General features: G+C 37.8%; 1 protein-coding gene across 4 annotated transcripts in view; it reads right to left on the bottom strand.

Moving 5' to 3' along the window:
* PXK (PX domain containing serine/threonine kinase like) overlaps positions 1-12,842 on the bottom strand; it is a 50,175-nt gene that overhangs the window by 10,512 nt on the left and 26,821 nt on the right. For 2 of the 4 annotated variants that reach the window (XM_015825911.1, XM_015825912.1), the window contains exons 8-17: positions 12,714-12,818; positions 11,868-11,969; positions 11,026-11,187; positions 9,171-9,288; positions 8,459-8,537; positions 7,756-7,804; positions 5,576-5,653; positions 4,906-4,992; positions 3,352-3,421; positions 813-875 (exon numbers count right to left, since the gene is read on the bottom strand). In XM_015825911.1, coding sequence (XP_015681397.1) covers positions 813-875; positions 3,352-3,421; positions 4,906-4,992; positions 5,576-5,653; positions 7,756-7,804; positions 8,459-8,537; positions 9,171-9,288; positions 11,026-11,187; positions 11,868-11,969; positions 12,714-12,818 — 913 coding nt within the window. The remainder of the gene's footprint in view (positions 1-812; positions 876-3,351; positions 3,422-4,905; positions 4,993-5,575; positions 5,654-7,755; positions 7,805-8,458; positions 8,538-9,170; positions 9,289-11,025; positions 11,188-11,867; positions 11,970-12,713; positions 12,819-12,842) is intronic. The other 2 variants (XM_015825914.1, XM_015825915.1) reach the window with 1 other exon arrangement.

Genomic DNA, 12,842 nt, shown 5'->3' with positions numbered 1-12,842 from the left:
TGAGAAGCAGATGAGTTGTTATTGATATTAATGTATGCCTGTATTTGTATATTTGGTTTTTTTGTTTAAATTAATAAAAAATTGTTTGGGAAAAAAAAAAGAAACGCTTGTGTTCTATACAGGTGTAGAATCTTTAAAGAGCCTCAAACATCTTTTGTACTTCTTGAAACTATTCTATGTAACAGCTCAGAACTGTGATCCTCATATTACAAAGGAAGAACAAAAGGTGGCTTACTAAAGCTACTTTATGGCACAGACAAGCTTTTCTGATTTATAGTTCAATCTCTTAAATCACTACACTTGCAACTATTGAACTAGAACCCGCTATGGCCACTGCAGGAAAAAGCAGCTTCAAACTCCTTTTCCTCTTGCTAGATAACCAACTGCCCAAGTTTCTAGATTTCTTTTTTTTCCACGATGATCTCCTGTTGACATGCCAAACAACAGGTCTGTGTACTGTTGAAACTCAGGGAATAAATTATTAGTCTTATTGCACACAAAGGACAAAAGCAGAGCACCTAGATGGAGTCTATATGGCACTACGTATGACTCATTTTGATCAACCCAGTTTTAAACTTACAAGGGAAAGAGATTAGGCTAGTACAAAGTATGCAGCAAGAACACTTCAAAAAATAAATGGATGTACTAGAACGTGGAAATATTTTCCTTCATTATGAGAGGGGGAAAAAACACCTTTTTATTTAGTTTCATTTTTACAGAAGCCAAAAGCCACGCGATTTCATGACCCATGAAGGACAAGGCGGCCCATTAGAAGTTAGATGAGCATGCAGGATACTGATTCTTCAACTCACCTGCTGTAGGAGGAGGAACAGGAGAGGAAGGTGATGTTAGAGGGGAACTTGTCCCAGACCCTGCTGGATAAGAAATATTCACAATTAGCATGAAGGTAATTTCAGTTTCAACATCTCTTTTTTTAGTGAGAGACTTCCAAACTAAAGTGCACCTCCCAAAGTAGTGATATAAAAGGGGCTTCGGGCCAAACTATACACACATATATAGTCATTTGCTGAATCTATATATCGCTAAAATCACAAATAGTTTCTCCCTTAATGCTCTTGTAAATTGGGTCAATCCTGGTCACATATCCAGGTCTATCATGCAGGTATGATAGATTCTGCAGCTGGCTTGCAAGAAGAAGGGGGCTCTTTCTCAAAGAACAAAAAGTTAAATCAGCCTTGAGTCCTTGGTACGCAAAAAGATGCTCAGAAGGAATCCTCCCTAAAACCTTCATAACATTTAGCTCATTGCTATGCAGAGTGTACTTTAGTCGGGCAAGATTCCTGTCTATAGGTGAACAGCAATAAAGAAACTATCCTGTGCAATTCATCCTATCATTCTTGGTTCCTTGCAGGACATTAGTATTGCCGTTTTATGTTCCCAATACTAGGAATCTGTTGATACACTGTGGACCAGTTGTAATTTTTGATTCCCATGTATTGCTAACACTGCAATATTTTATCTGGCTAGTAGCAAGATAAGTACTCCGACACCATATAAGACCCCAAATGGCACACCAGCTGAAGCTGGACAAGGGCCCTTCTAGTTATGGCCTCTAATTGTTGTTTCAGTAAGACCTGTGAATCCAGGAAGATCCTAAACTGCTAATCGTCTCTTTCATAGGTAGTGCCTGTTTGTCCAAAGGGGGGAAAAAACAGTGCTTCACAAATAGTAGTTTTGCCTAGCTTTGGCTTGTTCTCTCCATCCAGACCTTCATAGCCTCCAAGCTCTGAACAAGAACATCAATAGCATCTTCCCTCCAGCCTGAAGGGGGCGATGTATACCACCAGTATACTCAAGATAGCACTCCAGTCAGTTGACCGGCCCCAACAATTTCATACAGATGTTAAAAGGCAGCTGAAAGAGGATTGACCCCTGGTGCATCCCACACTGGGCTGACTTCTCAACCTCCACCACAACAGATTGAAACTACACATTGAAGAAGGAACATAACCACTGCAGAAACGTGCCTCCGATCCAAGATCTTCAATTCCCGGTCCCAGCAGGGAATTTTAAGTCTGCTAATAGCTTTGTCTCTTACAAAGGGACACTGACAACCTCCAGGATCCAGGCGTTACATCTCTGTGCATTTCTGGAAGCAGCCACAACGGGCAGGGATCCAGGATACAACTGGCAATTATTTATTTATTTAGTATATGGGTGTGGTACATTAGCCAGGAGACTACAGCGTTAGTACAGAGTAGTTGTGTGGCTGTCTATGATTGCTAGTCCATTTGGTTCATGCTCTCTCATGCTATTCAGGGTGGACCACAGGGGGCGAATTAGCTCTGCACTCAGAATGGTTAACAGCATTCTGAAGGGTCATCTGGGGCTTTTCCCTCAACCGATGTCACCTCACGTTCGGCTGTCACATTTGGGCAGGTCCGGCACTGGTTGGGTTTGTACTCCAGCACAAACCACGTAGATCAGAGGTCTCCAACCTTTCTGGGCTCAAGGACCGGAGAGAAGGAGAGCACCTTCAAAATTGGTGTGCATGCGCAAACGGGCCGAGCAAACCGCCTGGGCTAGCGGCACATGCATAAACGGGCTGCGGAGACCCGCCCCATGCTAGCATTCCCGTTCGTTCCCACACGCATGCACAAACAGGATCGTGGGCGCTAGCGCAAGTGGGGGGAAATGCACGCCCATGCATGCACGCACCAGCCAAAAGACGACGGACGACCGGTTCTCGGGTACCGGCACCTGGTATCCAACCCCTGGGGACTGTATCTATAATAGGACAAGTATAGAAGTATTAAGTATAAAAATCTCTGGTTTTCCTTAGGGGTTATTATATCTTTTTATATCAGAGGTCGTTTCTAAGACGGGAAATCGACTCTGACCTTTGTACTAGTGATTATGTACATTATGGTAGCTGCTTTTCCTCTACCCTGGCTTACAGCAGCTTAGCTCTTGGCCTCAAAGAGGTAAATTGCCCAAATCAGACGTTATAAACGGAGATTAGCATGTGCATGTACACACACCAGTATTCAAACCATTAGAAGTGAGGGGCACAATCTAAATTTAATAATTTATCAACAATAATAATTTATCAAGCATATACCAAACAGAGCACAGCTGCCATGGGAGCTAGTGGAGGAGATGGTGCTCCTTTGGGAAGATGGCAGTGATAAGTAAGCCCTGCTCTTTATTTTCATAATAAGAAAGACTAAACATCATGAATTCCTAAATATTGCAGCTATCCTTACGGAGAAAGCTTCCCCAGTCCATGGCCTGAACATTAGGCAAAACCCCTGAGAGGCCACAGGCTCTCCCTATGACAAAAAAGAACACTTCAGTGCCAGGCATCACAGGAAAACCAAACTCGGTTACCTGAATTGTTTGAGTTGCTATATTTCATCAACTGATCTTCTCCATTCTCAAAGGCTGAGCGCTTAGATTTCTTCAAACAGCAGAAAGAAAAGAAAAACTCATTAGTTTCCATTTGCTTGGTAAATTGCTGCTCATACACCAGGTTGCCACTGGACAAGGTTTTATTACACAACTCCCTTTTCTGCCAAGAACTTTCATAAGAAGGATAATTAAACTATCTTCCACTTGTGGCCCTTTCTTGCTTTCTAGCCATTTTTTTTTCTGATTCTTACTTACCAGAAAGAAAGGTATGACAGGGAGGTCATACTGGAGGCTAAAACATATAAGGAACGGTTGCTGGAATTGGGTATGTCTAGTCTAATGAAAAAAAAGGACAAAGGGTGACATGATAGCAGTGTTCCAATATCTCAGGGGCTGCCACAAAGAAGAGGGAGTCAAGCTATTCTCCAAAGCGCCTGAAGGCAGGACAAGAAGCAAGGGATGGAAAGTAATCAAGGAGAGAAGCAATCTAGAACTAAGGAGAAACTTCCTGACAGTCAGAACAATTAACAGTGGAACAACCTGCCTCCAGAAGCTGTGAATGGTCCAACACTGGAAGTTTTTAAGAAGAGACTGGACAGCCATTTGTCTGAAATGGTATAGGCTTTCCTGTCTGAGCAGGGGGTGGGACTATAGGATCTCCAAGGTCCCTTCCAAATTTTTTATTATTATTATTATTATTATTATTATTATTATTGTTGTTGTTGTTGTTGTTGTTGTTGTTGTTGTTGTTGTTGTTGTTGTTAAAAGAGATTTGCCTTTTGATTGGTAACACTAGCAATGAGAACCATCCTTGATTTCAACCTGGCATTCCATTCCATTCCATCCCACTTAATTTTAACCCAGTCAGCATTTACTGTACAATTAAGTATGGTTTGCAGACTATGAATAATAAATGGACCCCAAAGTTTAACTGCAGTTGCAGATCATCAGTATTAAAGTTGTGTTAAAACTTCAGAGTCCGAGTCTTCCCATATCATTACATTTGATAACTGACAACTGTTTCCCCATGCAGATAACGTGGGAAAGGGACAGATGTCACGGGCAGAAAATTTCCTGCAACTGCAGATTTTTTCATGGAAAACTCTTTCTAGGAGTACCAATTTGGCTCGGAATAATGTAGTATGCCACATTAACAGATAACTAATATGAATCAAGAGCTGCCATTTCAGGATATAATGTCTTTTTTTTTGGTGAGAATTTCTACACACAAAAAAAATCAAAATATAACTTTATCGCAAGAAAGCCAGACATAGGATTATTGCAAGTCAACGAGAAATGGCAATATCTAAATATCTAAATCCCAGGTTATCACAAAAAAAATTATATGCTTTTTCTCAGTCGATATTGGAAGAAAAAAAAATTCGTTTTCCAAATTTTCTACAATACTTCAAATTCTTCCAAGGAAGAGTTGACATAGCAGTTCAGGGTTGTTTAAATATTTGTTAAGAAAATATCATTGGAAAAACTGGTTGGAAATATGCTGCATTTATTTTAAGCTGGGCAGGGGCTTACTTTCCGTGCCAAGATTTTCCTCTTTTTTTTCTCTTCTTCTGAACCGTGATGTGATTGAGCTCTTGTCAATCTTCTGTGCTGATGAATCTTTCAGTGGAAAAAGAAAAGTATGGACTTAGGACAAAGCATGCTACATTTTAAATGCAAAAATCCCTAATACCTTCTTAAATCTCCTTTTGGTACATTTATTTATTGCTTCGTTTGTTCGTTTATCTATTAAATTTCTATGCTGCTCATCTTGTCACTTTTCTTCCTAAAATGGCTTTTCTTTCTTTTAATCAAATGGCTGAGTCCTCAGCAGAAGACAGGCCTCTCCATGAAAATGCAGACATTCTTATTTACATATTATTTGCTGTGCTTCTTATTGCAGTATACTAGCTGTAGGCGTTGCTATGGCTCAGTCTGGTAAAAGCGTGTGTTGCTTTTACGTCCAACAGATGGCGCTGTTTTTCAAAAAAAGCATGTTTTACCTGTCACAGGTGTGACATCTATATAATATAGGTATGTAAAAACACGCGCGTATTCGAATGCAACGTTGTGTCAAAATTTCAAAGCAATCGGTGAAGAACTTTCGGAGATTTAAGATTTTGAACAAACGAACATTTACATTTTTATTTATATAGATTACAAATGTTGATCATGGGAGCATAGAATAAAGTTTATAAGTTACCAGTTTCTGTTCTTCTACTAATCTCTTCTCTATACATTCTTTGGCAATCCTTAAAGCTTCCTTTAACTTGGCTGGAATCTGATAAAGAGAGAAAAGTTTTCAAAATTACAATCATAGATACTGACACCCATATGGAAATTTTCATGTTAATTAATAGTCAAATGAAGCCCTGTAGCAAAAAAGAGCAAATCCTCCTATTTATTCTGATTAATATAATGCAAAGCAGGATTTTCTCTCCACAAAGAACGGAGAAACAAGATCAGAAGCAGAAGAGCTAAATATGGGAGTGTTGAAAATATTTACTGAGGTAAACAGAAGAATCAGTTAAGTTTATTAATGAGTTCAAAAATAGTAACTTTTGCTGTGACTAAAGCTGACATTTATTCCATTCTATTCCTCCTCTGTCTTACTTGAACCATGCTATGTGAAACTCTCAATTAACCGAAGTCACAATGGAAACCAGAGTTCAATATTTTGGACCTTCTTGTGATGTTCATGCCTTGTAAAATGCTGTAATGCAACTTGGAATGTAAGCAAAGTGAATTGTAAAAGGCACGAATTATCATATGAAAGAGTGGGGGGGAGATATATTGGGTCTCCTCTGTGATGCTAAAAGAGGGGGGAAACAGAACAGATCTGAATGAAATACTGTGTTGTATAGTTGATGAATTCATGCAAGAAAGTAAAAGTGTAGGTTTAATTAAAAATAAATAGGTAATATGTATGTCAGAACACAGGAACCACCAAGATGTGGTAGGAAATCAGAAAGATGATATAGCATGTTATACTCTAGTGAAGGATATAACGGAAGAACCAGATATGAGTTTTAGAAAAAAATGTGCATCATTGTAAACAAATATTATCCAAGGAAAAAGCTTTTCATTCATTCTGACATGAGTATTTATTTATACTCTGCCTTCGTTACCTTCACAAATAAGTCAAGGCAGCAAACATATCCAGCACACCTTCCTCTTCCTATTTTCCTCACAACAACCTTTTGAGGTGGGTTGGGCTAGGAGAGAGTGACTGGCCCAGTCACCCAGCTGGCTTTCATGGCTAAGGCAGGACTTGAACTCAGAGTCTTCGGTTTTCTAGCCTTGTGCCTTAACCACTAGACAAACTGGCTCTCTGAGACAGTTTCTATGAAATGAGTGAAAAAGTGATTACTATAGGCCAGGGGCAGGCAACCTTGGCTGTTTTATGACTCATGGACTTCAAGTCCCAGAATTCCTGAGCCAGCATGGCTCAGTTTGGAAACCTCTCCCTTTCTCCTCAGCATGGCTGGCTCAGGAATTCTGGGAGTTGAAGTCCACGAGTCATAAAAGAGCCAAGGTTGCTACCCCTGCTATAGGCTGTTTAGAAACTCCAAAATGAAAGAGATGAATGATTTAGAATAAAGTTTGTTTGTTTTGAATACATGGCAGACTTAGTAGAAGACACAAGTGTGATCAGAAGTTTTGTGGGACACATCATTCATTTCTTGATAGCATTAACAGCAGGCTTTAGGAAACACATGTGAAAAAGGGAAACAGTGGGAAAAAAGTGAAAGTAGAGAAACTGCAGGAAATGAAAGTACAAGTCTTGTATGAAAAAGTAGTAGGAGATAAATTTCTCCCCCAACAGAATGAATGAAAGAGGGCATGGAAACTTCATGGGACAAAAATGAAAATATTTTTTTTTACAGAATGAGATAGAAAGTGTGAAGTTTTATACTAGGAAATATACAAAATGATGTGGAATGGAATGATAAAGTGGGAGAAACTGATGAGAAAAATGCCCATAAGTGTAAGATGGAGAGAGAGGAATTACATTATATAAACTGTACAAGGAGAAAAATATAGTTTTAAAGAATGTTGTCAAAGAGAGCAAAGGACAGTTTAAATTAAAACAGAGAAAAAGGTAGACTGATTTTTCTGGAAGTAAACAACTGTTGGAGAAATGAAAGAAAAATATATAGCAACTAAGGTAGGATTAAGTCAGTTTAGCAGTACAGAATTACTAAGATCCTGAGACAACCAAAATCTGGAGCTGCTTTGAAGCAGATGTGGAAGTGGCCTAAAATGACATAATGATCTAGAACAATTGGTGGAGAGGTAGCAATGAGCTAATAATCGTATGTTGTGTGAAGCATTGCTAGATTGAAACATACTCCCAAACCAAATAATATCATTCAACTGTACCTTAAACTGTGTTTTTTCTGAATTTGTTAGAAGAACATCACTGAATAACCTAATGGAAATAAAATAAAAAAAAACAGTCACCTGGAAGAAAGCATAACCATCCTACAATTTGCACTTGGACTTAAATTGCTTCTTTTGCACAAACTTACTGGAAATTTAGGTACATGATTTTGTTACACCACTTGGGTTTAACCAGCAGCTTCAAGTAAAGTCTACATAGGTAGTCCTTGACTTATAACCATTCTTTTAGTGACCGTTCAAACTTACAACACCATTGAAAGTGACCTATGATTGATTTTCACATTTACAACTGTTGCAGCCTCCTTGTAGTCAGGTGATCAAAATTTGAAGGCTTGGCAACTGGCATGTATTTATGACAGTTGCGCCGTCCCGGCATCGTGCAATCACCATTTGTAACTTCCTAGCAGCTTCTGACAAGCAAAGTCAATGGGGAAAGCGAGATCCACTTAACAACCACATGATCCATTTAACATGGAATGATTCGCTTAACAACTGTGGCAAAAAAAATGTAGTAAAATGGGGCCAAATTCACCTAATAACTGCCTGGCTTAGCAACAGAAATTTTGGGCCCAATTGTGGTCGTAAGTTGAGGACTTCTTCTATTCTGTTTAGGTTTCTGCTTCATTCTTCTTCAAATCATTTCTCAATATCTGTGTGTTCTACTTCATTACTACAAACTTACGGCATTTGTAGCAGCCTGGAGACAGTTGGCATACCGTTCTTCATGGCCTCAGGAGAAATAATAGATTCTAAAACGGTCACTAGAAAGAGAAGAAAGGAGGAAAACAGAGATTCTAATACGAAGTTGGACATAAGGCACCATTCACATGTAGGCCTCACAGTACCTTTTTAAAATCAGATTATGAACTTGGCACAGAGGCTTTACTGACTTTTAAATTAGCAAAAGATAAACTTAATTGTATACTGATACAGGCTACAATCACATAGTGGGAGGAAACTGGGGGCAAAAGATTAAGAATTTCCCCCACACATCTCCTACCACCAGCCCAAAGATTTAGCTTTTCATTACAGAGAAATATCCATGTAGCCTATACATTCCTGCATACAATGCATGGGGTGTCCCCTTGATGATTCTATCAGGAGATGATTCTATCCTCTCATGTGCTTTGGCTTATATCAAGGGTAGGCAACCTTGGCTCTTTTATGACTTGTGAACTTCAACTTCCAGAATTCCTGAGCCAGCATGGCTCAGCTTGGAAATCTCAGCATGGCTGGCTCAGGAATTCTGGGAGTTGAAGTCCACGAGTCATAAAAGAGCCAAGGTTGCCTACCCCTGGCTTATATCTTAGTCTTAACATATGTCTTAAAATTATATGAATAATTCAAGTTTCTGTTTAAAATAAGATGAACACTGATCCACGTTATTCACTGACCTACAGACATGGATGGTGCAGGAGGGAAACTGTCCACTGGAATAGAATCTGGGGGTCTCCCGTATGTCATTTCGTATAGCAAATGTCCAAAGCAGTGTACATCTATAGCTTCTAAAGTCTACAAGAATGAAAACAAAATAAGACTTGGTAGAATAATTTAATAATATCACATTAATATTGTGCCCCTATTCTCAGTTTGGATGAGTGATGCAAAGCATTTAAGACACAATTAAGTATGGGGGGAAAAATGTAAAGTATAAACGACAATCATCGATACACATGGACTTATCTAGAGCAAAATCTTACTAAAATGGAGATTGAAGATATTTATGACGCATCTGTTTTCTAGTCCCATCCCTGGATGAAAACACATGGGAGACTACTCCATATTTTGGAATTTTGTATTTATTTAAATTTATTATGGTTGCCTGTTTCAGCAGATTTTTAGGTAGCATACAAAATCCAATCTCCTACCAAACAAGTAAATCCTACAAAAATAGTCTATTCCTATAGGCAGTTGTGATTTATGGTCAACTGACATGAATTTTAATTTATTAAAAAATATCCTTTTTTGGTATCCTTTTATTCCATTTTAATTACTCAATTTATGTTATTATTATAATTTTATCTCTTAAAATATATTGTTAGCTCCTTGGAGCACCCTTTCTGGTGGGCTACCATAATTATAAATTGAATAAACAGATCTTTGGAGTAGTCAGTAGTAGAACTATACTATAATATAAGAAGGCTCATATATGTTTAGGATAGTGGCTCCCAACCTTTTCTATACCCCGCACCCCTAGAACGCTTCTCATATATTCTCGCACCCCTTACAAAAGTTCAAAATAATGGCAATGAATTATGCATATACACTATAATTTTGAAAACCCAAGTTTTCGCACCCTCTGGAATATCATCTCGCACCCCTGGTTGGGAACCCCTAGTTTAGGAGATTCTGCTGGCTCTTAAGAAACTCAAACAAAAGAACTCTTAAGCATTTTTACACCGTTTGTTCAGCAAGCCTTTTAATTAAAAATATGAAGTCCAAGTCAAGGTAGCTTGAAGAGCTCTCACACAAAAGTAGGTGACTTTAGGAATAGCATTATAACAGTGCTAGAAAGCCTTTTCTAGTTACTTTTTTTTAAAAAAAAAAATCCCTCCACAAACTGTTATTATCCTTAATCGCATAATACTGGGATGCACAATTTTGATACACAAAAATTCCCCCTGTTCGAGTTGTGTCTTGCAAGTCATGTCCAAAAACCGACGCCAAGATATAAATTAAAATTTATCTTTCCAAATTACATGGCTTTTGGACTATATAGATTGTGCATCTCTTTTAATAAGTGAGTTCTCCATAACTACATCTTTAGGAAAAGGCAACTGGTATTTGTGCAGCAAATGAATTGCAACTATATGTTTCTTGTCTACTAGAAGAGTCTTCTGGAAAAAGCAGGACCCTAAAATTGCATTTCAGAGTTAGATAATAGTTCTCCTTCGGCTGCTTCTAGTCACCTTTTGTGTAATATTTCCTATTCTTTTTCTTTCTAAGTTGAAAGATGAACTCTTCATTTTGAACACAAAAGGGCAGAAATGTATGATTTACTTTATACTTCATGTTTATATAAAGCACTCAATAGGCCCACTCAACCCATTGGTCATAGGAACCAGGGGACATGATTAAACTACCCGAGAGAAGCAGAATGTATGAAGCAATCCACATTTCTGTATGCTTCTTGGATTAAATTATTTTCTCGCAACATTAGAAGGCTTTTTGCTTTGTTTTAAACAAACTATTGCCATGCATCACGTTCAAAATTAATTCCCATCTGCCAAAGTATTTGCTTCCACTTACATTAATTTTACGGAATTGTGTGAAGTAGGATCGATAGAAAGACGGGAGCCCCAGAAGAGAATTCTCTAAATCCAGTAACCTACACGTGTCTCCTTCCAGGACAACATTGGAAGCATGAAGGTGGCCATAGGGGAATCCTTTCTCATGCAAGAACTTTAAGACCTAGAGCACCAAACACAAAAAATATTTCAGTCTGACAATCAGAAAATGAACTTTCATCTACAGCATTTTGCCATAGAGACATCCCAGCTTCAAATGCTAAAAACGCTCATTGGGGAAAACAGATGGCATTCATTTAATGATTTGCTTAATGACTGCTACAAGAAAGCTGTACTGCTACAAAAATCGGTCACAGTCACATGGCAGTCCGCTTAACAACCACTACGATTTACAATTAATTCTTGGTTCAATTATGATTGTAAGTCGAGGATTACCTTATCAAAGCTTCATCTCATGTTATCCATAGAAGGATATACTCTGCTATACAAGCCAACACTGTGTTCCAAATGGCATATCTCCCTTCTGAATTCTTTGATTAGGTATTTATATATCTAATATATATCGGATGATTTAAACAAGGATCTAGTGCCATTTCTTCCAATACTTTTTTTTATCTTAAGTATAATAAGCAAGGACAAAATTCTCTAAAAAACTGGGTTTTTGGGGGGGGATTTTAGATACAAAAAATTGTATTTTTAACTTATATGTTTAAATGATACAGTGAAATATGGTGTTTGGTACACTTGTTATTATCCTCCGACAGATGTAATTTTTTTTATCTTTCAAATGATTATGTCTTGAGGCCACATCAAAATTCATATAGAGGATTGAACCTTTTTTACCTCCAAAATTTGTCGGCCAAATGTTTTAATTTGTTGAAGTTCAAGACCTTGAATTTTCTTCGGGTTGCAGTACTTCTTCAGAAATGGATCTTTTGGTTTTGCCTTTCAAAAGAAATCCCTACTATGATTACAAGTGTCAAATCCAAAAAAAAAAGATCTTATTGCTAATAGCAGATAAAACGATTCAAGAACTGACACACCTCAACTAACTATGAATTTTTAAACTATTTAAATATGGTTAATCAGTAATTAATGTTGAAATTCCCTCTTGGATAAAAGAGAAAATGCCACTGAAGATGCTACTTTGTCAGCTCAGTGTTATGTATATTTATTTACTTATTCAATTTTTGTAGCCACCTATCTTAGCCAAATGACTATGTATCTAAGCAATCGGGATTTACCAAAATTTTTGTATCCAAGAGTGAAAACAGACTAACAGAGTTGGAAGGGACCTTTGAGGTTTTCTAGTCCAACCCCTTGCTCAAACAGGAAACCCTTACATACCATTTCAGACAACTGGTTATCTAATCTCTTCTTAAAAACCACGGTTAAAGGATGTTGGGAGATGAAATTTCCCAAGGTGCTTATCACAGAAAGGGGGGCTAAATTTATGTGTATTTACTGCCCACAAAACAGAAGAATTATTATTAATTTATTAATTTTTTGTGTCTCTGAGCATCTCTGGGAGGTTTGCAGTTACAAAAAGAGGAAAATAGAATACCACAAAACAAAAGGTAACACCAAAGCAAATGCATTAGTCAAGCTGTAGTCTTAATCAATTAAATCCTAAATATACATGTTACACATGTATGAAATACATCACCAAATCTATGTTATTTACATTACCTTATAAATAAGGTCTTTTAGAGTTCCTTTTTCACTGAAGTGTCTAATTACTAGTGCACAAGATTCACTGGCTGTGGCAAAAATGACTTTGTAAATATAAGGATGCTGTCCAGAAAAGAAAATGAATTA

Source organism: Protobothrops mucrosquamatus, unplaced genomic scaffold (assembly GCF_001527695.2).
Source record: "Protobothrops mucrosquamatus isolate PMUCROS unplaced genomic scaffold, P.Mucros_1.0 scaffold2878, whole genome shotgun sequence".
NCBI lineage: Eukaryota > Metazoa > Chordata > Lepidosauria > Squamata > Viperidae > Protobothrops > Protobothrops mucrosquamatus.
The sequence above is the reverse complement of the archived record's forward strand: the minus strand, read 5'-3'. Positions and strand labels throughout refer to the sequence as shown.